Here is a 25,570-nt window from a genome sequence, read left to right as displayed (position 1 = left end):
AAATGTCTCAACTTTTTCACAAGATTCTCCGCAAACCCATCAATGGAACCACAATTCGAGCATTAATCAGCCACCAATCTCCACCACAGTCTGCAATTCCTCATCTTGTTCATCACCCACAACCCAATTTCATAACCCCTTTACCCGAATCATCTTCTGATGACAAACCGACCCGTTTCAGTCGGGTCCATATTTACCCAAGTTTTTCATTTGGGTATTTCTTGAATCCGATTTCGTCATCCGGGTTACCGGATTCTTGGCCCCAGGAGGATCCGGATGTTGATGGGTCGGGTATGATCTGGGCGGATAGTGTGAAGAAGAAAAGAAAGAAGAAGATGAATAAGCATAAGTTGAAGAAACTAAAGAAGCGTCTTCGTCACTGCTCTTAATTTAAAGGTGTTTCTTTTATGCAATAAAGAATTTAATTTTTATGCATTTGAATGATTGATCAGTTGTGGATTCTTTGATTGTTGCTGCTTATTTGTTAGTGAAATGTTTATGCTATTTTATATCATAATGTTTAGTGAAATGATAGATTATGGTTTTTAGCTTTGTTTTTAGAGTGATCATTTGTTGGGATATGTTGAGCTCTGTTTAATGGATTAGGATAGACGAACTCATAAGACTGTGTGTAGTGGTTTAACTAACACGCGCAAAACATAATGTGCTGATGCACTGTTGTGATGGATTAGGATAGACGAACCATATGATGCTTAGCGATTACATGTTGCGAGCAATTCGTATGATGTGGTCAAGCGCAAGATGCGCTATGATGCACACAACTTATCAAGTTAAGTTGTTTTTTTTTATATAAAATGGGTCGACTTTACAAATAATAATAAATTAAGAATCAATATTAGTTCTCTTACTTGGCTGCTTCAAAGATTCTGAAATTCAGAATCAGACTTCAAATCTTCTTCAATTGTAATTCGCAATTCAAAGATTCATAATCGGGCTTCAGTTGCTATTTGCAAGAGTTAACGAAGACGTGTTTGGGAGTTTTAAGCCGGTATTTAGGGATTTTAGTTTTGAAATTTTCAAAAATTTGGAATTAGTTAGCGTCATCATCAGTGCCACATAGGCTTGGGGGCTCTCACTAATACTTCTCTCAAAACCATGTAATGGTTTACCTAAGACCATCCGTAGTGGCTAGGCATTTTGGCGTTTTCAGCCGAAAACGCCGGGGGCACACCGCCCCCTCGGCGTTTTGTAGAAAACGCTAGTGTGGCACGAGTTTTGAGGGTTTTGTGAGAGAGAGAGGACAGAGAGGCGTTTTGGGGTATTTTTCCCACTACACCAACTTTTTGCAAAATGCCCAAAAGCTGACTAGGCGCCACATGCCGTAAAATGCCCGGGTGTGCCTAGTTTTGACTACGCATGGTCTAAAAGCACAATTATGTAGGTTCTGTTTACCAAACAAATTCTGGTTTTTTGTGTCAAGTTCTTTATCCAATTCAATAATACTATATTAAGACTGCATAAAAGCTGAACCATAGGGCTTATGGATCATGGCTCATGGCTCATATATTTTTAGCTCAAAGAGAAAAGCCAGCATTATATATTGGTTTTATTATTATTATTATCCAAAACCTACACTTAGTTATTGTGTTTGTCAGAAAAACTAACTTATCTTTTCTAACATTCAACATTCGTTCTACTTGGATCACACTTATAAACGATATATGCACTCATCACACGCTTACATTTATCACAAACCACAGTTCCTTGACTCATTCCTTCATCATATGGAACCATGGTTGTGTGATCACAAGTGACTGCACCATTAACTTCTTCAATACTTTTGATTGCGCCCACAGATCCCAATGTTCCAACCTTGTTGGCCCAGTCAGGAACCCGGTCAAAGAACTCCATGACTTTGTTTCCTTTTAACATCACAAAATCTTTAGAACTCACACTTCCGAAAACAGCCCAATTTGTGTGTTGGTCATCGGTGTCTAGCAATTCTGAGACTTGGTTCAACAGGGTTTCATAGTTGGCAAAAGAAGTTTGACTTTGACCAGCCTGAAGAATTGAATCTTTAATCTTTTCTAACCTTAGCCAGAAAAACCGAAACTTTATGGGAGTAAAGGAACTGTCTTTGTTGATATCGGCTAATGCTGTCTGCATGCTTTCGGTTGAGTTTCTGCTTCCAACATAGATCACTTGAAGCTGCAAGCCTGCAGCTTTTAGTTTCTTGATTCGCGATTCAAATTCCCTGATCCAGTCTAGGTTACCACTTCCACATATGCAAATGTTTTGGCCTCCTTCCACCTGAAAACAAGACAAATGAGTAAGCATGTCCAAAACCCGAAAAAGCAGCAGCCTTTAGGGGATGATTCATAGGCACATTGGATTTTAATAATCCAAACGATAACTCATTGGCCGATAGTAAATCATACTAACAACGCGACAACTGAAACTCCTAACTTTCACTTTTGTTACCAGTTTAAATCCCACTCTGATAGAAAAGTAAATCCATATGCCCCTAATACTGACTCATTTTTATCCCAATTAGAATGCTGTAAATTGTTTTAAAGTGGCATAGTGAAAGTTACATGCATCAAGTTATATTGTTTAGAGATAGATACATAAGTCTCCTGAAGCATTACACAACAAGTGCATCTAAAACTCGAACAAACCAACATTTTTTTTTCATTATATCATTGGTACATAGTTTAAAAACTAAAAAAATGTGGATATGAGCCTGATTTGACATGGGAACCACCTTTTATTATTTACTATATAACCAATTTTAAGAATCTTACCATTTTGGTTAGGAAGTGATCTGTCCCATCTAACATAAGCTTCACATTCCAATTTTCTTCCTCCCAAAGTTGTTTCTCTTTTGAACCCGAAAAGGGAAAAGCTTTTGGTCCCCAAATCAACACCATATTGATTGCATTATAATTTGAAACCGAACCGTGCGAATCTAATACTACCAACAAAGGCCTTTCTTCAAACTTCCATTCTTCTCTAATTATTCTCACCACGGTTGAGTTTAGCAGCCATGGCTGCCTGATTGACAGCCATGGTAATGAGTTCGATAAGTAATTGAAACTTATGTGTTCTTCAAGAGTCCATGTTTCTGAAGACGAGATTGGGACCCACACGATTTCATAATCTTGTTCTATGTGATTGTTGTGCAGATGCTCATGAGTTTGCTGTAGTAGCAATAGAGTTTGTTCTATTGGCAGAAGATCTGGCTTTGAAACCAAAAGCATAACTACCTTGTCTTTCAATGTTGATATACCAACCTGTTTAAGATGAAAACAATAACAATTTAAGATGATAGTTCATATCCTTGTTTATCAAGGTATGTACGTAGGTCCGGTTATGCCTCTTTCTTGCTATAGATGGTTCTTGTAAAGAAAGTACTTACCTTTGCTTGAGAAGAAGAATCCTTGAGAGGTAAATCATCATTCAAAGAAAAGAATAATTGAAGCAATTCTTGATTATCAGCTTTGGTCTGATCCTTAACAAGAACCATCAGCTTTTTGTACAGTTTCTGCTCTGCAAAAATAAAACAGAACAATCTTTCTATAATGAGAAGATTCAACTTTTGTTCGGTGGTTATGGTCGCATCTCATAATAACTGAGAGGCTCTACCTATCCGTTCTTGATATGCATCAACCTGCATTCTGAGGCAACCAAGTAATCTGCTCAACATAAGAGCCAAACTAGACAAACCCCATGCTGCATTCACGGTTATATTCGAATTCCTGTAAAAAAGCTTCCAACTTTAGTTTTATTTTAACCGTAAAAATCAAAAGAAATTAGTTAATTAACCAAGAAAAGTGAAAAAAAGAAAAGGCACTTGCTCCTGCTTCATGGCAATCAAGTCTGTGATCTGAGAAGCAGAGGTCAGTGTGCTTCTAAATATCCAATATGTAGCCAAGTAAATCTTAGACTTTGCAGCAGCCATAAGTGTGCAATCATGATCATCAACAAGTACAAGTTGTAGAGGCAGGCCTTCAAACCTCACTACACACTTAGCTAATTCCACCATTTCTTTTATTAGCATATCCATAGCCTTAAACTGGGGTCTTAAAGCTTCAAAATTTTTCCAACACAAGTTCTTGAGTAATGCAAGTGATGCTGCTAGCGAATTGGGTGAATAAACCTCAAGAACGAGCAGAAATTCGCCATAACTTATTGCAAATGCTGTGAGAATCAAAACCACCTTTGCATCCCATCTGTATTTGCCTAACATCTCTAGTAAAAGTAGAGTTCTCGCGTGCATATCTATGGTGTTATGGCACTCCCATAGTATCGCTCGTGACAACTTATAAATGCAATGCTCCAAAGTTTCTTTTGTTGCAAAGCTTTCGATGCTATCAAGAGTACGCACATCAACAGTCTGAAAATTCAAAAAAAAACGATATTTTTTGTTATAAAGATCAAGACAACAATATTAATCGAGATGATCAAATGAATCAAGGATTGATACATTGTTTGAATTAGACGCGTATAACATGACATTTTCCATGGCTTGAAATAAAATCTTGCAATCCACACGATGCCCGTCGGATTCATGAGTGAGTAGAGTCTTGTTAATGATGATTTCTTGTTCAATAGATAGTTCTGTAGAAGAAGATTGAGGGGTGAAACTGTCATTTCCACTTAACTCCATAGTTGAATCAATTCACATATGAACTCAACTCCTACATCTGTCTATATGAAAAAAGTGTTTTATGCTAGAGTTGAGCCTTTCTTGAGGTTAAAAAACACTTTAGTTGGTTGATACAGTACAACTAGTTGTTGCATGTGTACAACATCTCCATGTGCACTTGTATGCATTTAAAAAAGCAAAATGTGGAGCATTATAAAGAAAAAGGAAAAGGGGTGAGGTTCCTAAACCTTCTTGTAAGCATGAATTATGTGGGAAGACATTCAAAAAGCAAATAAAGGTATGAAACATGTAACTGTAGTGAAAGTCCTTTGAACTATTACCAAATAGGGTAAACAATCTAATAAGATTTGAAAACTAAAACTAATATAAATGTGTGATTATTCATATTTATTAATTTATACATCTTAGACTTCAAATTTTAAACTATTAAAACCAATGAAAATAACAAGTTATGAAATCATCGAAAATATATATTGAGTTATATAAATAATTGTAATTTAAAATTCAACTTAAATATAGAACATTTTTTGGAATAACATACATAACTCAAAAAATGAAATAAGTGATTTGTAAATGGTTTAACATCTAGAAGAAGTCATTAAATACATTGGGTGTATAGGCTGAGTGTTTTGGCCCTTTGGGTTCTTGTTATGACCTAATAGTTAATGTGTTTTTGTGTGTGTAATACCTGGGCATGCAATGTGCTACAACAATATGTCACGTGTATTTAGCATTGAAATAACTTGTTATGACCTAATGTGTTTTTGTGTAACCTAACTAACCCATTAACTCATGGCAAGGGCCATTTTGGCCAAATAGTGTCAATCAATCATACGTGTGTATCATTAAACTCAAAATAATTGGCTTTATGTAACTTAGACTAAACCATTAACACACGTGAAAGCCCATTAGCGATAAAAGTGTAAAGTCATAATGATGAGTATCATAATACGGCCTTGTGTAACCTAAACTAACCCACTAACATATCTCAAGACTCATTGAGGCCTAAAAGTGTAAAGTAATCATGCATATGTATCGTAAGACACAACATGACTTGTTCTGACTTGATGTGCATTTGTAACCTAAACTAACCCACTAGCACATGAGAGGAAAAAAAAACCCATTAAGTCTATGTTTTTTACTAATATTAATAAAGTTTCCACATGAATTAATCTATTGGATATCCACAATAATTTTGACTTTAAAAAAAAAAAGAAAAATTAAGTCTCGAAAGTGTAACAAAATTACGCATATGTATCATGTGGCTTTGTGTAACTTAACGTAGCCCATTAACACATGGCAAGGATTCTCAAAAGTGTGGAATTAATCATAGACATGTATTCTTTAAGCCCAAAATGACTTATTATAACCTAATGTTGCTTTGTGCGCCAATAAACACTCGGTACAGTGTTAGCTCAACGGTTTGGAAAACCACTTTGCACACGTAAATAGCACAAGTTTTGCACTAGAAACCAACATACAAAATCACACATTATGCATGGTAAGGTGTTTGTTACAAAATGATTCACAACTTTCCAAAGAAGCCGTGTTAACTCAATTGATGAATATATGTATTAATTAATTCAATCAAAATCAGTAACCACCAATCATATTTCTTCTCAAACACATACATAAACCAGTTTCATAAGATTTGATTGACATGTTTAACCATATGTACTAGGGCTAGCTTTTTATATATGGTTGTATAACATGATCAACCTCATATTATGGTTGTATTCTCATATATGGTTCTCAGATATAGTAATAGGGCTCTTCATCATATTCATCTTTAACTCCATACTTCTAAGCTTCACCATAAAAGGTCCTATGATATGGCCGATTTTCGGAATACTTCCAACGGTTGCATTACACACGACGAATCTTTACGAATGGGGTAGCAATGCTTTGATCAAATATGGAGGGACCTTTTACTATAGAGGTGTGTGGTTGGGTGGTACTTTTGGGATTGTCACTAGTGATCCTGTTAAAATAGAATACATGCTCAAAACAAATTTCAAAAATTTCCCAAAAGGGGTAGCTTATAAAGAGAGATTCCAAGATTTTCTTGGAGATGGGATCTTTAACGCTGATGACGATTTATGGAGGACGCAACGTCGTGTGGCTAACTCGGAAATGCATTCGACTCGCTTCACGCAATTCTCAATAGACTCGGTGAAAAGACTGGTGCATGACAAGTTGTTGAAGGTTTTAGAGGCTAAAAAAGGTGGTGTCATTGACTTGCAAGATGTGTTGCTTCGGTTTACTTTTGACAATACTTGTGCAGTGGCATTCGGTGTTGATTCGGGGTGTTTGGAAGTTGATTTACCCGAAACACCATTCGCAAAGGCGTTTGAGAAAGTGACATTTGCGAGTTTGATGAGGTTCTTGATCCCTCGGTACCTTTGGAAGACCATGAAGTTTTTCGGAATAGGGTTTGAAAAAACACTAGAGGATGCAATGAAAATTGTGCATGAGTTTTCTGAGAAAACAGTAAGAGAAAGAAAGATTGAATTATTATTATCTAGCAAAGAAGGGACAATTAATGGTACTTTGAGGTGTGATCTATTGTCAAGGCTTATAATAATGGAACAAGATAAACAACAAGTGTTTTTTACTGACAAATTACTTCAAGATTTTTGTATAAGTTTCATCTTAGCAGGTAGAGACACAAGCTCAGTGGGATTATCATGGTTTTTTTGGTTAATTACAAAACACCCATGTGTAGAAACATTAATACTCCAAGAAATCCACAACATCCTACGACAACGAGTGAAATCCTACACGGAAGATCAAGAAAACATAGTTTTTACCGAAGAAGAACTAAAGAAAATGAGGTATCTACAAGCGGCAATATCAGAATCTTTAAGATTGTACCCTCCCGTCTCATTTGACCACAAAGAGCCAAAAGAAGATGATGTTTTCCCGGATGGAACCGTTATTAAAGAGGGTGCAAGAGTCGTCTACTGCATGTATGGCATGGCTAGGATGGAGAGCCTATGGGGTCCAGACTGTTGTGAGTTTAAGCCCGAAAGATGGATCAAAGATGGCGAGTTCATAAGTGAAAGCCAGTTCAAATACACCGTGTTTAACGCGGGTCCAAGGTTGTGCGTGGGCAAAAAGTTTGCATATATGCAAATGAAAATGGTGGTTGCTTCTATTTTATTAAGGTATAAATTGAAACTTGTTGAAGGTCAAAAGATTTCTCCAAAAATAAACACTACACTTTACATGAAGCATGGACTATTGGTCACCATGGAGCCTAGACCAAAGTTTCTAGATTGATATTGATTTAAACTTGGCATCATGAAGTTGCTTGATTCTTCATTATTGTACCTGTTATGAACTTGCTTGGATTTTTAATTAGGGTTCAATGTATACATGTATGTGAGATATAATAAAATTTTATATTGATTCTAATCATAACTTCACTAAACATTACAAATCAAAGTTTAACTATATAGAAATACCATAAACTTTTTCTACAAAACAAGTTACCCTACTAGAGTATATAGCATGTCCTGAAATGTATTTTAATGTAAGGCCCAAAATTTTATCGGTCCAATAGTTTCAGCGAAAATTGGTCCTAACTTTTTCCTTAATTATTTAAAATCACATTAACTACATTTGAATTACTATTGATCACAGTTTTGTCATGAATAAAATCTAACAGGGTTACTAGAGTTAAAAGTTGATTAGTCACTATACAAATTATGGTAATACCAAAATTGACATGTGTAATATGTCTGTGTCCTAAGACATTCATACCAAAAGTTAGTAAAAGTATTGTATAAGATCACCAATTTACATCTCGTATGAAAACTAGACCAAAAGATTGATAAAAACACAATTTTCAAGCTCCAAGAAGCAACAAGTTGCCTGCATATCTTATGTTGCCACCATGCTTGTAAAAGTCTTGCGTAGACGCCGATTAGTCGCCGGTCAAAATCGGTCAAAATATTAAAAATAAATAATAATATATAAAATTTGGTGTGTGTATATATGTATGTATATTTGAATATTTACATATAAATTCCGATTATCTCTATCTAACCGTCCGACTAACATCTAGCAATTTCTATAGCACTAGTTACCACTAGCCCAACTTCAACATTTATCCTGTTTTGGTAATTTTTTGAGTTATAATTTTACTGATATTATACTATATATAACAGAAACCTGATTGCTACAGTAACATACATGGGCACTTTGGGAATTCCAATTGAAAGAAACATAGGCAACATCTATTATCTATAATTCTATATAGAGTAAATGTCAAAGTTGGTGTTACAATTATGATAAGCCATTAAATTGATTTAATTTGAATATATGTGGCTAAAAGAATAAAGTCTTTTTAATGCCCTAGTGGTCATGTTGTATGGTCACTATTATATACTGGCTACTTAAGTTCGAGTCTGGATTTTGTAAGTTGATTTTTTATATTATTATAGGTAGACATTGGTTGGCCCTATCTATTGTAGAGGATTTCTTCATTTGTCGTGTTGTTTCATGCCATAAATAAACTCGAACACTCAAAAATCTGTCGGGCATGCAGATTCACATCTCTTACAACCGACAAATCCTCTGTTTTTGGAGCAGAAGCTATTTGTTTGGCTTTACATCCGTCCCAAGGGATCATTTCTAATGCATCCGTAGGACAGGCTCAGACGCATTGAGTACACCCGATACGTGTATCATAAATCTTTACTAAATGTGACATTGGGTCTATCTATTTTTGAACATGATAAAGTTTCAATCTAGCATAAAGTAAAGGTGAAATTTGGCGCCACACTTGGTTTTCTGATTCGCCGAATTCCTATTTAGGATTTGTTTTTGACACAAATAAACATGAGTGTTCGGTGGTGAGTTGGCAGTTTGTTTGTGTTAAGGCACCAAGTAACGCAAGCTCGAATCCATTTCTTTGCTTAGCGTAATTAAACATAAACACTCCATATCTTTAGTGGCTTTAGCAGTCACTTTCCTCTTCAGTTCCACTAGCCTTTTTTTTTCTTTCCGTATATGAGCTTATGTTCATTTCTTTGGTGGCCTCAACAACTATAAAAGTAACCGAATTTGCGTATTAACGTCGGGGACTAACAACGCTAGGGTTTTAACAATGTTTTTTTTTTGTTGTTTTATAATGTTTAGTTATGGTACAGTATCGAACGTAACAGAGACTAACCGAATTAGTGTGGAGTCACTGCCTTAACGCTCAAGTGTTACCAATGTCGAGTTTTACTGACCGATACCACCCCGCAGGTCCACCTCTATTTTTATATATTTTTTGTTTTAGTTCTGATATCGTAACAAATGTAACTGATACTGACCAAATTTGTGTTGACTCGCCACCATAACGCTTAGGTATTATCAAAGCACGGGTCTAACAACACATGAGTTTCAACGCTCGAGTTTTACCAACGTTCGGGCTTTACCAACCGAATAAACATCGGGATGTATACTTTGTTTTATTTTTTATGTTAGGTATATTTATTTGTAGGTTTAGTTTTGGTGCCGTAAAGAACATAGCAAATACCAACCGAATTTGCGATAGCTCGCCACTACAACGTCCTAGTTTAACCGTCTGAATTCACCACGCATCTCGTGGGTAAATAACTAGTAGTTTATAGAGTAAATGCATTTGGTTTGCACTTTAGCCCCTCAAAATTTTAATGCTTTTAATTAATGCCTTAATATTTTCTTTTCCAAAAGTTGTTTACTTTGCAATTAACCACTACAGTTATCATTGTTTTAATTTATATGCACAATAAAGTGTATAAGTTTTTTTTTTTAAAACGGAGTCGTATCGCATTGGTACCGCAATGAGCCGAACCATTATTGACCAACTTCTTTTAATATTTAGATAAAACGTTTTTGTGTGTCGAAGTGATAGTCATTACGATGTGTTTATATATCCGTGTTGTCAACACCACATTGGCACCGACCAAGTTCTTTTAATATTTAAATAAACCCTTTTTTGTGTTGAAGTGATAGTTGCTACAATATGTTTGTATATTCGTGTTTTAATCGAGTTTCCCGCGCAACGCGCCTCTAGTTATATTAAATTAAAATGGGTGCTGCTAAATATATCCCCTGACTCCATTTTTACTAAATATACCCCCCCCCCCTAAACTTATTACATAAATTACAATTGGCTCTTAACATTATTTATATACATATTAGTCCCTACAACATTACTTTCATTTGATAACCTTCATTACATATATCAAATTAGAAACTATCAAGTATTACTATTAATTTATTTTTTTTAATATTAATATTTTTAATATTATAAATATTTATAATATCTTTTTTTTAATTTTAATAGTATATATATTTATAATATCCTTATTTTATCACTTTATCTTTTACAAAATAAACCAAAAATCCAAAACCCTAAACCCTAAACCCTAAACCCGAAACCGAACCCTAAACCCTAAACCCGAAATCGAACCCTAAACCCGAAAACCGAAACCCTAAACCCGAAACCGAACTCTAAACCATAAACCCTAAAACCGAAACCCTAAACCCTAAACTGAACCCTAAACCCGAACCCTAAACTCTAAAACCGAAACCCAAAACCCTAAACTCGAAATCATAAAAAGAAAACGCAACTTGTGAAAAAAAAATAATATTAAATCCTTACTTTTGTGCTAATTTGGTAATTATATGATTTCAATGGTTAATATAAAAGTTGGTTTTTCCAAATGGGGGTATGACAAGCAACCAGGGGATACATTTAGCCTAACCCATTAAAACACAAGGTTTAATATTAGATTTATAACAATTATAGTATTATTATGTGAAGAATGTTGAAACTCACGGGGTGTAATTTGCCTTGCTTAAAAATCTATTTAAACTGAGAAAACCCCCTTTTGTTTTTCATATCTTGTTTCTCAAGCTTTGTTTGCTAATTAAATTGATTTACTCAGACGAATCGATTGTGCATTCTATTAATATTCAATCTAAATCTATTATCAATCATAAGCTTGAATCTGAAGGAAGATGGTAAGTGAAGCAATGGATGCTCCTAAACTCGGATTCAGTTTCGACCTCTACACCAGAAACGAGATGCTGATGACGAAGAAAGGCTTAAAACCTCCGGGTTATCTCAAAACCGGAACTACCATTGTCGGTTTAATCTTTAAGGTATTATTATTAGTATTATTATTATTATTATTATGTTTATGTTTATGTTTAACTCTAATTAGCTTTACGTGAAGTAAGATTATGGCGTTTTAATCAATACTACTTTCTTGATGGTTTTAAATTATAATTTTAACCCTCAACCTCTGATTAAGCTGTGTAATAATTGCGTTATAAATTAATCAAAATTGTATATAAGTTATTTAATAAATAACAAATGAGCCGAGCTTTGACTCATTTAAAGTACTGCACACAAGCTCGAACCAAGCTTAGGGTCGTTAAGGTCTTTCTTAAAATATTTAAAACTAATTAAAAATGTACGTAAGTTATTTAATAAATAATAAACGAGCCAAGCTTTGGCTCATTTAAGGTATTGCACACGAGCTCTAGCTGAGCTTAGGCTGTTAAGGTTTTTCTCAAAAACATATAAAATTAAATAAAGATGTAAATAAATTATTTAATAAATAATAAACAAGCCGAGTCCAAACCGAGCTTTGGCTTGTTTAAGGTACTGCATACAAGCTCAAGCCCAGCTCAGGCATTAAGGTTTTTCTCAACATGTATAAAAAGTACTTATAAATGTATATTATTATTTGACAAATAGTAAGCTAGTCGAACTCAAGCTTGAAACAAGAGTCGCGAGCCGAGCTCGAGATTTTGAAAAAGAGCTCGCAACAAGTCAAGCTCGGGCTCGAGCTCGAGCTCTCGTAAGTCAAATCAAGTCGAGCTTGGGCTTGGCTCGGTTCGTTTACACCCCTATGCTCAATGCATTAGTATCTTGGAAATTGTTCATTGATTCATAAAGCCCTCATTGGCAATTTAGAATTTGAACTTTGAAAATGCATTGAAACATGACTGAATTGCAGAAAATTAAAATCTTAATTTGATTTTCAGAATGGTGTCATTCTCGGGGCGGATACCAGAGCCACAGCGGGTTCCATTGTTGCTGACAAGAACTGTGAAAAGATTCATGATATGGCTCCAAACATCTCCTGCTGTGGAGCTGGAACTGCTGCTGATACAGAAGCCGTCACAGGTAATCGTTTTATCGCATGTTTTTCACTCTTTTAATTTAAGGATCCCATACAATTAACTGTGAGTATTAAACATCTCTTTTTGATAGACAACATCAACTCTCAGCTGAAGCTTCACAGATATCATACGGGTCGTGAATCAAGAGTTGTAACAGCACTTACATTATTAAAAACTCATCTTTTCCGGTAAGCTTAAATGTAAATCTGATTTCTTATGGGATATTGAATTATTTGATATTATGTAACCTTGATTTTGCTTATAAAGTTACCAAGGTCATGTATCTGCTGCTTTGGTGCTTGGTGGAGTTGATGTGACTGGCCCGCATCTATATACCGTGAGTTGATTATACTTTTGGACATTTTTTTTACAATTTTCAAGATAATGTGCTAACGTTTATAAATGTCTATTTTATAGATTTATCCTCATGGATCGACAGACTCGCTTCCATTTGCTACAATGGGCTCGGGTTCCCTTGCTGCAATGGCTGTTTTTGAGTCAGAGTTTCGTGAAGGGCTTACCGTGAGTTTTCACTACTGTTGATTTAACTTTTATACATTCTGATGATTAATAAGTGTTCAAAAAAAATTTGCAGAGGGAGGAAGGAATAAATTTGGTAACTAAAGCTATATGCTCGGGAATTTTTAATGACTTAGGAAGTGGCAGCAACGTGGACGTTTGTGTCATAGAAAAGGTCTGTTTGTTCATCTCATCTTGACAATATATTGGCACATTTTTTAATCATATTTTGATAAATCAGGGTAAGAAAGAATATCTGAGGAATCATCTTACTCCGAACCCGCGCACTTATATCAGCTCAAATGGCTACAGTTTTTCAAAAAAGACAGGTTAGTAATTCCATCCCAGAATCCATTTTTGTTTTCTTTTAATATTTAAGGAAAAAGAAATAGAAAAAGTTAATCTGAGTTTCGTTTTTATCCGCGATTTGATTATACTGATATAATCTGCTTCTACAGAGGTTTTGCATACAAAAGTAACACCACTCAAGGAGCTTGTCAATGTAGTTGAAGTGGTAGGAGATGCAATGGAAGAATAACTTTTGTCATTTAAACAATGTTCAAACTTGCGCTTCAGTTACAGTGAGTCCTGTTATTTGTAATAAGTTCATGTTAACATTGTTCGGTTACCAGAATTTAAAGATGGTTTCTCATATATCCATGTATTCGTGGAAATATAACCAGATTGTGGTATTATGCAAAATGTGTTGATGAAATTGCTAAATGTTATTGTCAGATAGTGTTACACTTTATAATATATGTACACAGGAAATTTTATCCGAATAAATTTGCTCCAAGGGTCTGCAAGATAAAATCAACCCTACTATAGGATTCTGCACCCGCCCCCGTTGTGCTGTTAATGATTTTAAACCACTGGCTAGCAGGATCACACATATTGTCATTGGCTAAACACCTACAACTGTTTGTAACAATGTTGTTTTCCGAGTCTACATCCAAACAAACAACTGTCCCATTGTTGGTCTTCGATGAAAGGTGTAGTTTAGAGGCTGATATGGGTTCCCATTTAGAAGAATTGTCAGTGCATATTAGGCCTAATTTTGCTGTCTTTCCTACTCCATCTGTTTGTAAGCAATAATAAGTTCCCTTTATTGTTAGGGTCTTTCTTTGTGTGTAATCCCAACCCTCGGCCTCGGTACATGGACCCAAAGTCAACGGTTTGAAAAACGATTGTCGTTTCACGCATAAACCTGTGGCTGGATGGAAGATGACTTTATGTGGACGGATGTTTGATAATCCCGGGCCTGCATAACATAAAGGGTATTTTAGTCATTTTACGTGTTACGAGTATAAAAGTTAGCTTACCTTGAAAGGGAGTCTGGATGGCTGATATCTTGTCCAAGAAACTTGAATTTCTTGGTCCACACCAATCCCAATTCAAAACTCCATAAAACTCTTCCATTCCAACTACACCTTCTCTATAATAATAGCTACCAGCAAGTGTCCATATAGCCCAATCAAGATCATGATCAGCAGCCCATGCCATGAAACAATTCAAGTACCTATTGTAATTCTCATTTGTGCCTCTGAGATCCACACCCCATTCACTTATAAACAATGGGTAACCTTTCTCCAACAAAAATCCTGACTTTCCCATTATGTTATCGACAATCCGACCACATACTTGGTTAGGGTTGCCGCTTTCCCATTCTTCGCTGTTGGAAAACCCGTACCAGTGAGCTTCGAAAACCAACTTGTTGCTAAATGTTATGTTTACATCTTGAGCTTGAATAAAAGATAAATCTTTGTCGTAGCTTAAGCCAGACAAGATTACTAGAACATTCGGGTTAGCTGCATGAACCGCTTCTGCACCTTTTTGCATGTACCTAATGTAACAAATTGTATCAATAATCAAATGAAGGCTACCTAGCAGCGTATTGGTGTGGTCACATAACGATTTTAAAAGTGATTAAAACAAGATTCTAAAGGTGATTTGTATGATACCTATACCAAACGCTGACATTTTGTTTAGGGCCGCGGAGTTCATTTCTTAAACTCATACCAACCACATTAGTTAAGTTGCTGAACATGGTGGCAACTTTGGAGAGACCTTTGAGCCACACATCAGGGTCAAAGTATCGGTCACCAAAGAAACCGTTGCCATCAAAATCACTGCAACACCAACCGGGCTTGCTTATCTGATTATCTAATATCATCATAACATTATTTCTGTCAAGGCTTGCAACACTTCCTGTCACACACACACACACAAAACTTCATCTTGTCATCTAATGGAAGATGCTTTGATTTGTTGTTATTCTAACTCCATAGATTCTTCTTTTAACTTGTAATCTTCAACATTATTCATCCTTTTATTTGTTACATTCTTATACGCTTCAGTTGAGCTATTTCTTACTTGTACGTTTTAAAGTTGCTTTAAAATTTCTAACAAAAATTGGGACTTTAAGACATAATTATAAAGCTTTTTATCTTTCGAATTTAAAGAAAATAAGTAGAGCTTTTGTAATTTAAAGACTTAAGTTGTTTACAAAATTTTAAAACCCAACGTGTTATCTTCATCTATATAATATTTAATGTACTATTATATAAACTTATTTAAAAGAATTTAACATTTTTTTTGTTTGTTATTAAAATTTTTTTTGGTTTCGATTAGAGGCGGAAGCAAAGGAGGGTCAAGACTGACCCTCCAATCACCAACATCTGTTAATATTTTTAGATATAAAAGTCGTGTTCTTTCTAATAAAAGCATAGGTTTGACCCCTAGCTAGTTGTAGTAAAAAAAAAAAGATAACCTTGATGACGACGGACGGCCCTCTAACTAAAACGTTTTGATTCCGTCACTTATTTCGATTAACTTCGATGATAGAAAGTTAGGCCTCTTTTTAAATAAATAAATAAATAAATACAACCAATTCATAAATGCCTAGTGGACAAGTATGATAGGATAAGATGAGTGACTACACTACACTACACTACACTACACTACACTACACCATACATACAAATGAACATATAAAAAACAAATATATTAATAATAATAAGTTTGGAGTGTAAGCATATACCTGAAAAGCCTTGATTAAAGGGAGGTCAATGAAAGAAGGATTATTGGCTTGAAATCCAGCAATGGACTCTATCAAACCAAGTTTCTTTAAAGACTGTCTCACTGTAACAGACCCTAAACTATCATTAGTAAATAAAAACAGTGGATATGTAAGTCTCACACAGTTAAATCCCATGTTCAATATTTTCTTAGAGATCATGTCAACTGGTTGCTTGCTTAGACCCTCTGCCACCACTGCATCAAGATGGCTAACCCAGTTCACACATGACAGTTTGACTCTTTCTCCACCACCTCCATCGTTCACTATCCACCGTGAGTTGGTGGAGAGTGGTAGTGCCGCCGTGAAGTGGTGGTGGAGAGTGGTGGTGGTGATGAGGAGGATGAGAGATGCATATTTATGGATTTGGTGGGTATAATAATATATGTATGTATATATATATACTTTTATAATGAGAGAAAGTTGTTTTCAACTTTAGTTGCCACTAATTTACGTTTGGTGTACATCTTAATATCTTATCCTTTTATTTAAATGATTAGTTTAGACTTTAGAATATTATAACTATATATTAGGTTTTAGTTTGTTCTATGTAAACGTGTTTTTAAACTAAAAATAAAATGTAACATGTTAATGAACAACGTACATAATAAATTAAATGAGTTTTGTTCTGATTGATCTGTTTCACTTATTTAATTAAACATGTTGATAGGTTAAATTATTTAATTGGTTGATCCATCAACCCATTTACAACTTGTTTAGCCCATCCTATAGCCATCAAACCCGTTTCACACGTTTATGTTTGATGTTTATATTTATAGCACATTTTAAAAACTAAAATTTGTTTTGGTGAATGATGTCGAATCCACGGAAGCAGTCAGATGCCTGGATAATTTCATGATTAAATTAAAAGAATTCAAGAACTCTCAAGGTTTCTTGGGAAATAAAATGTAATATTCAAAAACAAAATCACCCATTTGATTTTCAAATCGAAAGTGTTTTTAATGGTTTTTAACTAACTCAGAGATAACGATAAATAACTAAAAGATAAACATCAACCAATATAAAAGATAAACACCAAACAAACCAACAACTCAAAATGAGTTGAACAAAAAGATAATTAAAATAAAAACACTCCTACATCAATAAATGGTTTACTGGTTTAGACAAGTTGTTTTTAAGTTATACATTTAATAACTATTTTAAGTGTGTTGTGTACGGGTTTTTCTTTACTACAAATAAATATATGTGCTCAAATTAAACATTTCAAGGCATCAAATTGAGAACCCAACACTCCAATTGTTTGTTAAAAACTTTTTATTGATTTTGAAAATGAATGGTAATTGCTAAATGAAGTAACGAACCCCACATTTTGACTTTCTAAGATTTTTGAAGGCCTTCCAAGGCAACTCACTCTTTTTTTGGCCATGCTCTTTCTCCATACTCCGTCCAACAAATCAGTTTTTGTTGCTTAAATTTTGAAAAATGGTTTATACATTAAGGCACGAAATAAGAGGTAAAGTTTTTGGCATGGTGGACAGGTGTATACTTTTGGTAATTAGGTTTATAAGTATATATTCAAGCTAGACAAGAAAAGAAAGAAAGAAAAGAGGAAGAACATAACCTTATCTACAACAAAAAATGGTAGTGAGATCAAAATGGAATTTTGATTAGGTTGGTGTTGCAAGCCCATTTATGATTTTGGCCCTTTGTTTTTTCTAATATTTCTTTTCTTGGGAAGTTTAAAACAATAGAAGATTTGCTTATTGTTTTTTTATATATATAAATGTAAATAGATAATATATTAGCATGGCGTATCAGGTTGAATCGAATTTCTCCTAGACAAAATTTAGATAATGAGGCGTTAGACATCCCTAACTTAGTGTGCCCTGTTTGTGACAAAGATGTCAATCATATAAATATTCTCGGTTCCTATGAGGTGGCCTATTCGATTTGGTCCTCAATAGCCTAGTGGCTCAATCTTTTTATCCTTCTTTCCCGCATGGTTGACTTGTTGGCGAACTGATCAACTTTGTGACCATTAACCTCTGTCAAAAAGACCATTGTAGAATGAATAGTAATGACTATCTGGTGGGATTTGTGGAGATTTGGTAACAGAGTAATTTTGGTGCTCTCAAATCAAAGAAGGATAAAGATTTTAGTAATATCGTTTCATTTCACTTTGTGGATCGCTAATAGAGTAATGGGTATAAGAAGTTTAGCTTTTTTTACTGGGTGTATAGGACTGTAGGCATAAAATCCCATGATGCTTTTGTAACTCTTTTTCCGCGTTTAACTTTTTACTTGTCGTGTGAGTTTGATTATATTAAAAAAACAATAATAATAAGTGTAAAAGGTGATTTCAAGATTTTCTCACTTTCCTCACACACATATTTGTCCTTCATTCTTTACTAATGTTTATGGTTGTTTTTGAAATCTAACAATAAAAATTAAAAAAACACAATAATCATACCTAGTAAAATCTTACACATAAAAAAGTTATTAGTGTGATATGGAGATAGTGAGATGTAAACATAGCATATCTCTATTCTATAGGATGGATGGAGAGACTGCTTGTAAAGAGGCTCTTAACTCCAAACACGATATCTAGATATGAAAGTTGTATCGGAAACATAGAGTACATATATCTATCGTGAATCCATATAACCAAAAAGGATACTTGTATGAAAACTACTAACAACATATCATTAGCAAACAACCAATAATCAAAACATGATACCAAAGTATAATAGTGGTAGATAAAACATCAAATGAAGACAACGAAAGTAAAAAGGATAACAGGCAACCGCCGTTAATAGCCTAAGAAAGACTAAGTCCTCAAAAACAAAATAAAAAAAAATTATACCCACCCCTAGAGAGCCCTAGCCATAACTATACGTCTTACAAATTCAGTTTGTAAAGAGAGGTGGAAGCCTATCAAATGTTGGCTAACATGTTCATCACAATTCAGTTTGGGTTCGCTTTTATCTGTCACACCCTGACTTAGGATCTAGGTGTGACCAATAGTTGATACCGATTTTGTAAATATATCAGAGTTTATTTTAGCGGAAGACATTTTATTATAATATATTTATATACTTTGAAACCATTATTAATAAAATATAATTTCCTTTATTTTGAAAACTTCTCGGGAAATAAACACCCAAGTATTTGTATTTATAAATCTTTATTTAATTTAGTGTGTTATTTTAATAATTAAAACAATGAGTCATCTCTACCTGTGAACATCCACTTCATGAATGGATCCAATTTCTTGATACTGTAATTTCCTGAAATGTTATAAAAATACGTCAGCGATATGTTGGTGAACACGCTGACGCGAAAATATTTTCTTATACTTGATTACCCCTCGAACATAGTTATACTTGGCCCATCGTGACTTAGGAATAGTCAAGCTTTAAAACAACGCAATTATAAACTCAAGTCTCTACACCAGGGCCGGCCCATAGGGGTGGCGGGGTGGTCGACGGCCACAGGCCCGACACCCCGTTAGGCCCGAATTTTTTTTTAAAAAAGACTATATTTATTTTTATTAAAAAATAATATGTATATTTAATGTTTAAACTTAATTACATGACCACTAGCTTGGTCTAGTGGTAAATGGGTATTACTCTCAACCAAAAGCTTATGGGTTCAAGCCTCATTTAAGACATGTTTATTCTTATTTTTTTACAAAAAAATTTTACACAACCCAAATTATAACCAAGTAAACTATATAAAAATTTAATTGTTTAAACCAACAAAATACTCATGTTTAATTAAGGCTAAAAAAAAATCGCCTTCGGCCCAATTTATTTTTTTTTGCTTTCTCGGAGCCGGGCATGTTCTACACTAAATACCCCAGCAAACACCGCAGCGTTCAACTTAGTTAAGTACCATTCGTATACACATGGTCATGCTCCCTGCATGAAAGCGTAATATGACCAGGTATGGTGCGGTGTGCCCACCGCGTATACCACATATGGAAGGATCCAGACAAACGTACACGACAGCCTGAGGGCTAGCGCTTTTACTTTTATTTATAATGTTTTAGAGACACGTAGTCCCATGTAAACCTTTTCATTTAATTCATTTGACTCGTTTTAACCAAGTTTGTAAAGTTTGGGGCGTATTCACCTTTTTAGATTTGGATCAACTTCAATACACAGTCCAAGGGTCTTTCCCCTTTTCTTTTTGGATCAGCTTCAATACACTGTCCGAGGGTCTTTCCCTCTTCTTTGTTATCCCACACCTATAGTACGAGTATAACTTTTTGTTAGTCGGATATACAATCCGGCTTAAAACCTCTAGTCTCTTTTGTAAAATCTTTACCTCGATTTTATTTTCTTTATTAACATTTAGTTCAAAACATCTTTTCTTTATTTTAAACATTTAGTTTAAAACATCATTTCTTTCTTTTCTTTTTCAAGTTAAAACTCTTTCTTTTACAAGATAAATATTTAGTTTAACTTGTTTTCCATTTTCTTAAACTCTACGTTTCTTCTTAATTAAGAAACGTATACTTTTTCTTTTACTTATCATTTAAGAATAATAAACTTAAATAATATTATCAATTAGAACTATTTTCTATTTTCATATTTTCCTTTTCTTTTATAACATGTTATAATCTATAGTTTAAACCATGTATCTTTTATTCTTATGTTCGGACCTATAGTCTGACATGCTTTCTTCTCTAAAATTTACGTTTTCCAAAACATATACTTATATATACATCATTTAGTTTATATTAATAATAATAATATAAACAATATATATATATATATTCAATTAAAATACTTTTATATTTATATATTAATAAAGATTATTTCGTTTATTTCTTTATTCTTTTTCTTTTTTTTATTATTATTTAAAATCTATTTATATAATAATCATATTTTATTTATAATAAATAATTTATACTTTTATCTTTATTTTTATATTTTCTTTGTTTTAGTTTCTTTTATTTATTTTCGAGGTATTGACTATACCTTTTACTAGGGTCTAAGCCTTTATTATTTTATTTTTATTTAATTCGGGCATTATGCCTACCTTATTTGGCTTATTATTTTCTAGATTCTCGGGCATCAATTTGACGCTGGCACGTATATCGAGAGTCTTGATCAACACTTTATTGGCACGTAAATCGAGGCATGCCGGTCTTCAAGTCTCGTCGGCACGCACTTCGAGGCTGGTCGTCGGGTCGTCTCGGGTCGGCACGTACTTCGAGGCGGGTCGTCGGGTCGATACGGTTTAAGAGGTATAATGTCGGGTTTTTGGCACGGAAAACGATGAGGGTCCTGGCACAATTTACTAGGAAAATTTTAGAGAGAAAGTTATTTAGAGAGGGAAAGAGAGTTTGAAGTTGGGTGTTATGAAAGAATGGGGTGGTCACCCCTATTTATAGGCTGATCTGGGATCCATCGCGACACGTGATGGTCCCTTGATAATGCCATCGCGTATCGCGATGTAGGCATGCATAGTCACCTCTAGGGCTGCCACGTGGCGGACGCGATGCCACGTGGCAACACATAATGCCACCAGGTGACACGTGTCGACACGTGTCACCTTATCACGACTTTATGCCACGTGGTGACACGTGGCAGGACACGTGTCACCATGTCAGACCTCGTCATCGCGATAGCGATGACGTTTGGTCTAAGGCCGTCGCGTATCGCGATCATGCCTGGTGATAGATTTTTCATTTTTCATTTTTAAGTTTAAAACTTGTCAATTTTAGTACTTTATCTTTTGAACTTGGTATTTTTGACCCGTTATTTTCATGATGTTACATTATCCTTCTAACCATCTGTAGTTATTCACATGTTCAAAGTATCTCAATATACACTCTTTAATCTTATTTGTAATACTAGGACCCCTATTTCTCCCTTAGTACGCTGATTTCTTATCTGGTCCAAGCTTGTGATCCATCTAAGAATTTTCACCTCTGCTACCTTTAACTTATGCATTTATGTCTTCTTGATGACCCAACAATCTGTTACGCATAAAATAATCGGTCGAAGTACAACACTATAAAGAATTTGTCCTTTAATTTAGCATGGAACCTCTTCTAAACAATACCCTTCTTCTGTCTACTTTCCACCTACACATCATGAATGGCTGTTATGTGTCATGTCACATCCATATATTTTATTTTATTTTTTTATAGAATATTAAAAATATAAAATGATTAAACAAGTTGTTAAAAAGTTAACTTACAAATATAAATTTGTCTTAAACATGTTAACATACATAAGACACGGAATATATTAAACTCAATCCTAACTTGTTTAGTCCTAGCATGTCCTCAAAACAAAAAAAAAAGTTCAAGGGTTAGGTTACATGTACCTTCCCCTTTACTTGTCATACATCATCCCCTGAACTTTGAATTCATTCAATAATTTTATTACTAGTCTCTAACATTTTTTATATTTTATGATCTCTTTTTAAAATTTTATTATTATTATTTTTTTTGTTTCTCTCTCCTTTTATGTTTATTGTCCTTGATTATAATAATATTTATTATTATTATTATTATTATTATTATTGTTGGTTTATTATTATAGGGTCAAGTTATTCTACAAAGGGTAACAAAAATGAGAAGTGTGAGAAGTCATAAATAATTGACATGTGTCAATTGGGGAACAAAGGAAAATGAGTATAGAGGTAATTGTACACATGTTCTCTCCCCACATGCAAGGCACATGCTAATACCTCCATCATTTTAGAACGTTTATAACTTTTTCGTATGATTTTTTTTTTTAAAAAAAAATTCATCATAATAACAAGCATTTTTTTATCTTTAATATGAGTATGATTTTTGTTATATAAAATTTAAAACAAAAATCACGCCATTGTGTCTTTTCGCAAACCATCGTGTCTTTTCGCTTATCATTATGTCTTTTTTCGTCATTGTGTCTTTTCGCACACCATTGTGTCTTTTCGCAAACCATTGTGCCTTTTCGCTTATCATTGTGTCTTTTCGCACACCATTGTGTCTTTTCGCTTATCATTGTATATTTTTTCGTCATTGTGTCTTTTTTCGTCATTGTGTCTTTCGTTTATCATTGTGTCTTTTTTCGTCATTGTGTCTTTTCGCACACCATTGTGTCTTTTCGCTTATCATGCATTGTGTCTTTTTTCGTCATTGTGTCTTATCGCACACCATTGTGTCTTTTTACTTATCATTGTGTTTTTTTTGCTTATCATTGTATGTTTTTTCGTCATTGTGTCTTTTCGCACACCATTGTGTCTTTTCGTTTATCATTGTGTCTTTTTTCGTCATTGTGTCTTTTCGCACACCATTGTGTCTTTTCGCTTATCATTGTGTCTTTTCGCACACCATTGTGTCTTTTCGCTTATCATTGTGTCTTTTCGCACACCATTGTGTCTTTTCGCTTATCATTGTGTCTTTTTTCGTCATTGTGTCTTTTCCCACAACATTGTGTCTTTTCGCTTATCATTGTGTCTTTTCGTCATTGTGTCTTTTCGCACACAATTGTGTCTTTTTATCTAATACATATAACAATGCTTAATACATGTTACACAATAACTTGAAACATAAAACACAATGGTGAATACGTATAACATAATGACCTAAAACGTAAGACACAATGGTAAATATGTATAACACAATGACCTAAAACGTTAGACACACCGGTGAATACATATAACACAATGACTTGAAAAGTAAAACACAATGGAAACAACATATTACACAATGACACAATGAACAACAAAAAAAACACAATTAAAAAAACCCATTAACTTTTTTTATTTTTATATAACAATATGATACTCATATTAAAGATAAAAAACGCTTATTATTATGGTGAATTTTTTCATAAAAAATAATGTTGTATGAAAAAGTTATGGACATTTTAAAATGATGGGGGAATTGACATGTGCATTGCATGTGGAGAGAGAAAGTCAACAAAGATGTGTTATTACCTTCATGCCTTTTTCATCAATTTTTATTTATTAAATTAATCTCAGTCATTCAAATATAAGATCAATGAACTGGATTCCTTTTCACCTTTCTCATTTTTGTTGTCCTTTGTATTTTAACTTTACCCTATTATTATATTTATGAAACTATATATAAATATGTGTTTATGTGACAGAAACAGATACTAATATTGATACTATTATATATAAAAAATATTAATAATATTTACGATGATAAAAATAAAAGTAATTAATAATAACAAAATAATTTTTTATTTGATATATATTTAGTAGAGATTATTAAGTAAAATAAAATATTGAAGAGTCTAATATGTATCTAAAAAATATTTTTTATGAACGACCAACAAAGAGAATTGCCTAGGTACTCCGTGCAGGGCGACCCAATGGTAAAAGGCCATCGTCTGCTGGCCCAACCCAGTCGCACGAACCCTTAAGCGCCTCCAAGATATCTTCAGTTCCGGGAAAAACCCGCCCACCCAAATGCCCACTTGTGAGAAAACCCGAATGCCCTCTGGATCCAAATGGATATCATCCCACTCTTCTTTCTTTGAGCCACCTATGTCCTCTTTAAAGTGTTATTAGTAGAGTTTAAACTCGAGTCTCCATTAAAAAAACCCAAATTACTTAATGCATCACATTGGAAATGCATATCTAAAGAATGTTAAATGGAAGTTAAATAAGGTATACATTTATTAAAAATCGTATTAAAAGAGTACGTTAGCGACACCAAAATCAGATTTACTTTTAACAAAGTTAACAAAGGGGGTGTTTGGGATTCCTTATTTTCATCAACTTATAACTTATAAACTTTTTGAAAAGTTAGTAACGGGTATAAGGTGTTTGACAAACCATAAGGCCTTATGAATTTAACTTACGAACAAGACAAAATAAAGGGGTTTTGAAAAGTTAGGAATATGTACCTTATTAACTTAATGAGGTTGATTTACCTATTACACCTCTCTAACACTCAAAACTCATTACACTCCTTTTAAAAATGATGTACTTTTTAGTCATTTTGGTTTCTCCTAACACATAAGCTAATCCAAACACTTTTTTGAAAGATTCATAAGTTTATAAGCTCTTTTAACATAAAGTCTTTTTCACTTAAATAAGCAATCCCAAACACGCCCTAAATGTTGTTGTTTTGAAACAACAAAGAGCCAAGTGGTCAGCTACAACGTAATGTGACTTGTTTCTGTCTTGCCATCTCATCATCCAATTCCCAAATTTTCAACCTAAACCCTAACCAT

General features: G+C 34.0%; 4 protein-coding genes and 1 pseudogene across 4 annotated transcripts; 3 read left to right on the top strand and 2 right to left on the bottom strand.

Moving 5' to 3' along the window:
• The first annotated feature begins 2 nt into the window (after positions 1 to 2).
• Positions 3 to 389, top strand: LOC143569013 (uncharacterized). The gene has a single exon (XM_077055024.1). The coding sequence runs from the start codon at positions 3 to 5 to the stop codon at positions 387 to 389; it is 387 nt and encodes a 128-aa protein (XP_076911139.1).
• A 1,246-nt stretch (positions 390 to 1,635) lies between these two features.
• Positions 1,636 to 4,653, bottom strand: LOC143569012 (protein SIEVE ELEMENT OCCLUSION C-like). The gene is made up of 6 exons (XM_077055023.1): positions 4,448 to 4,653; positions 3,813 to 4,357; positions 3,607 to 3,719; positions 3,380 to 3,510; positions 2,766 to 3,254; positions 1,636 to 2,271 (listed from the first exon to the last, which is right to left on the bottom strand). Exons 1-6 carry the CDS (start codon positions 4,628 to 4,630, stop codon positions 1,636 to 1,638), a joined length of 2,097 nt encoding a protein of 698 aa, XP_076911138.1. The 5' UTR covers positions 4,631 to 4,653.
• Positions 4,654 to 6,147: 1,494 nt separating this feature from the next.
• Positions 6,148 to 8,169, top strand: LOC143569003 (cytochrome P450 86B1 pseudogene; annotated as a pseudogene).
• A 3,359-nt stretch (positions 8,170 to 11,528) lies between these two features.
• LOC143569009 (proteasome subunit beta type-7-B-like) lies at positions 11,529 to 14,008 on the top strand. The gene is made up of 8 exons (XM_077055020.1): positions 11,529 to 11,773; positions 12,665 to 12,806; positions 12,894 to 12,990; positions 13,070 to 13,139; positions 13,220 to 13,324; positions 13,398 to 13,496; positions 13,563 to 13,650; positions 13,780 to 14,008. The coding sequence occupies exons 1-8, from the start codon at positions 11,630 to 11,632 to the stop codon at positions 13,857 to 13,859; spliced, it is 825 nt and encodes a 274-aa protein (XP_076911135.1). The 5' UTR covers positions 11,529 to 11,629; the 3' UTR covers positions 13,860 to 14,008.
• Positions 13,956 to 16,864, bottom strand: LOC143569011 (glycosyl hydrolase 5 family protein-like). Its single transcript, XM_077055021.1, has 6 exons — positions 16,852 to 16,864; positions 16,362 to 16,801; positions 15,983 to 15,999; positions 15,283 to 15,552; positions 14,644 to 15,164; positions 13,956 to 14,582 (listed from the first exon to the last, which is right to left on the bottom strand). The coding sequence occupies exons 1-6, from the start codon at positions 16,862 to 16,864 to the stop codon at positions 14,095 to 14,097; spliced, it is 1,749 nt and encodes a 582-aa protein (XP_076911136.1). The 3' UTR covers positions 13,956 to 14,094.
• Positions 16,865 to 25,570: the final 8,706 nt, after the last annotated feature.

This window comes from Bidens hawaiensis, unplaced genomic scaffold (genome assembly GCF_021521415.1).
Source record: "Bidens hawaiensis isolate Kalapana, Puna unplaced genomic scaffold, B.hawaiensis_p1.1 tig00024292_1, whole genome shotgun sequence".
Classification (NCBI taxonomy): domain Eukaryota; kingdom Viridiplantae; phylum Streptophyta; class Magnoliopsida; order Asterales; family Asteraceae; genus Bidens; species Bidens hawaiensis.
This window is presented reverse-complemented; position numbering and strand designations above follow the sequence as displayed.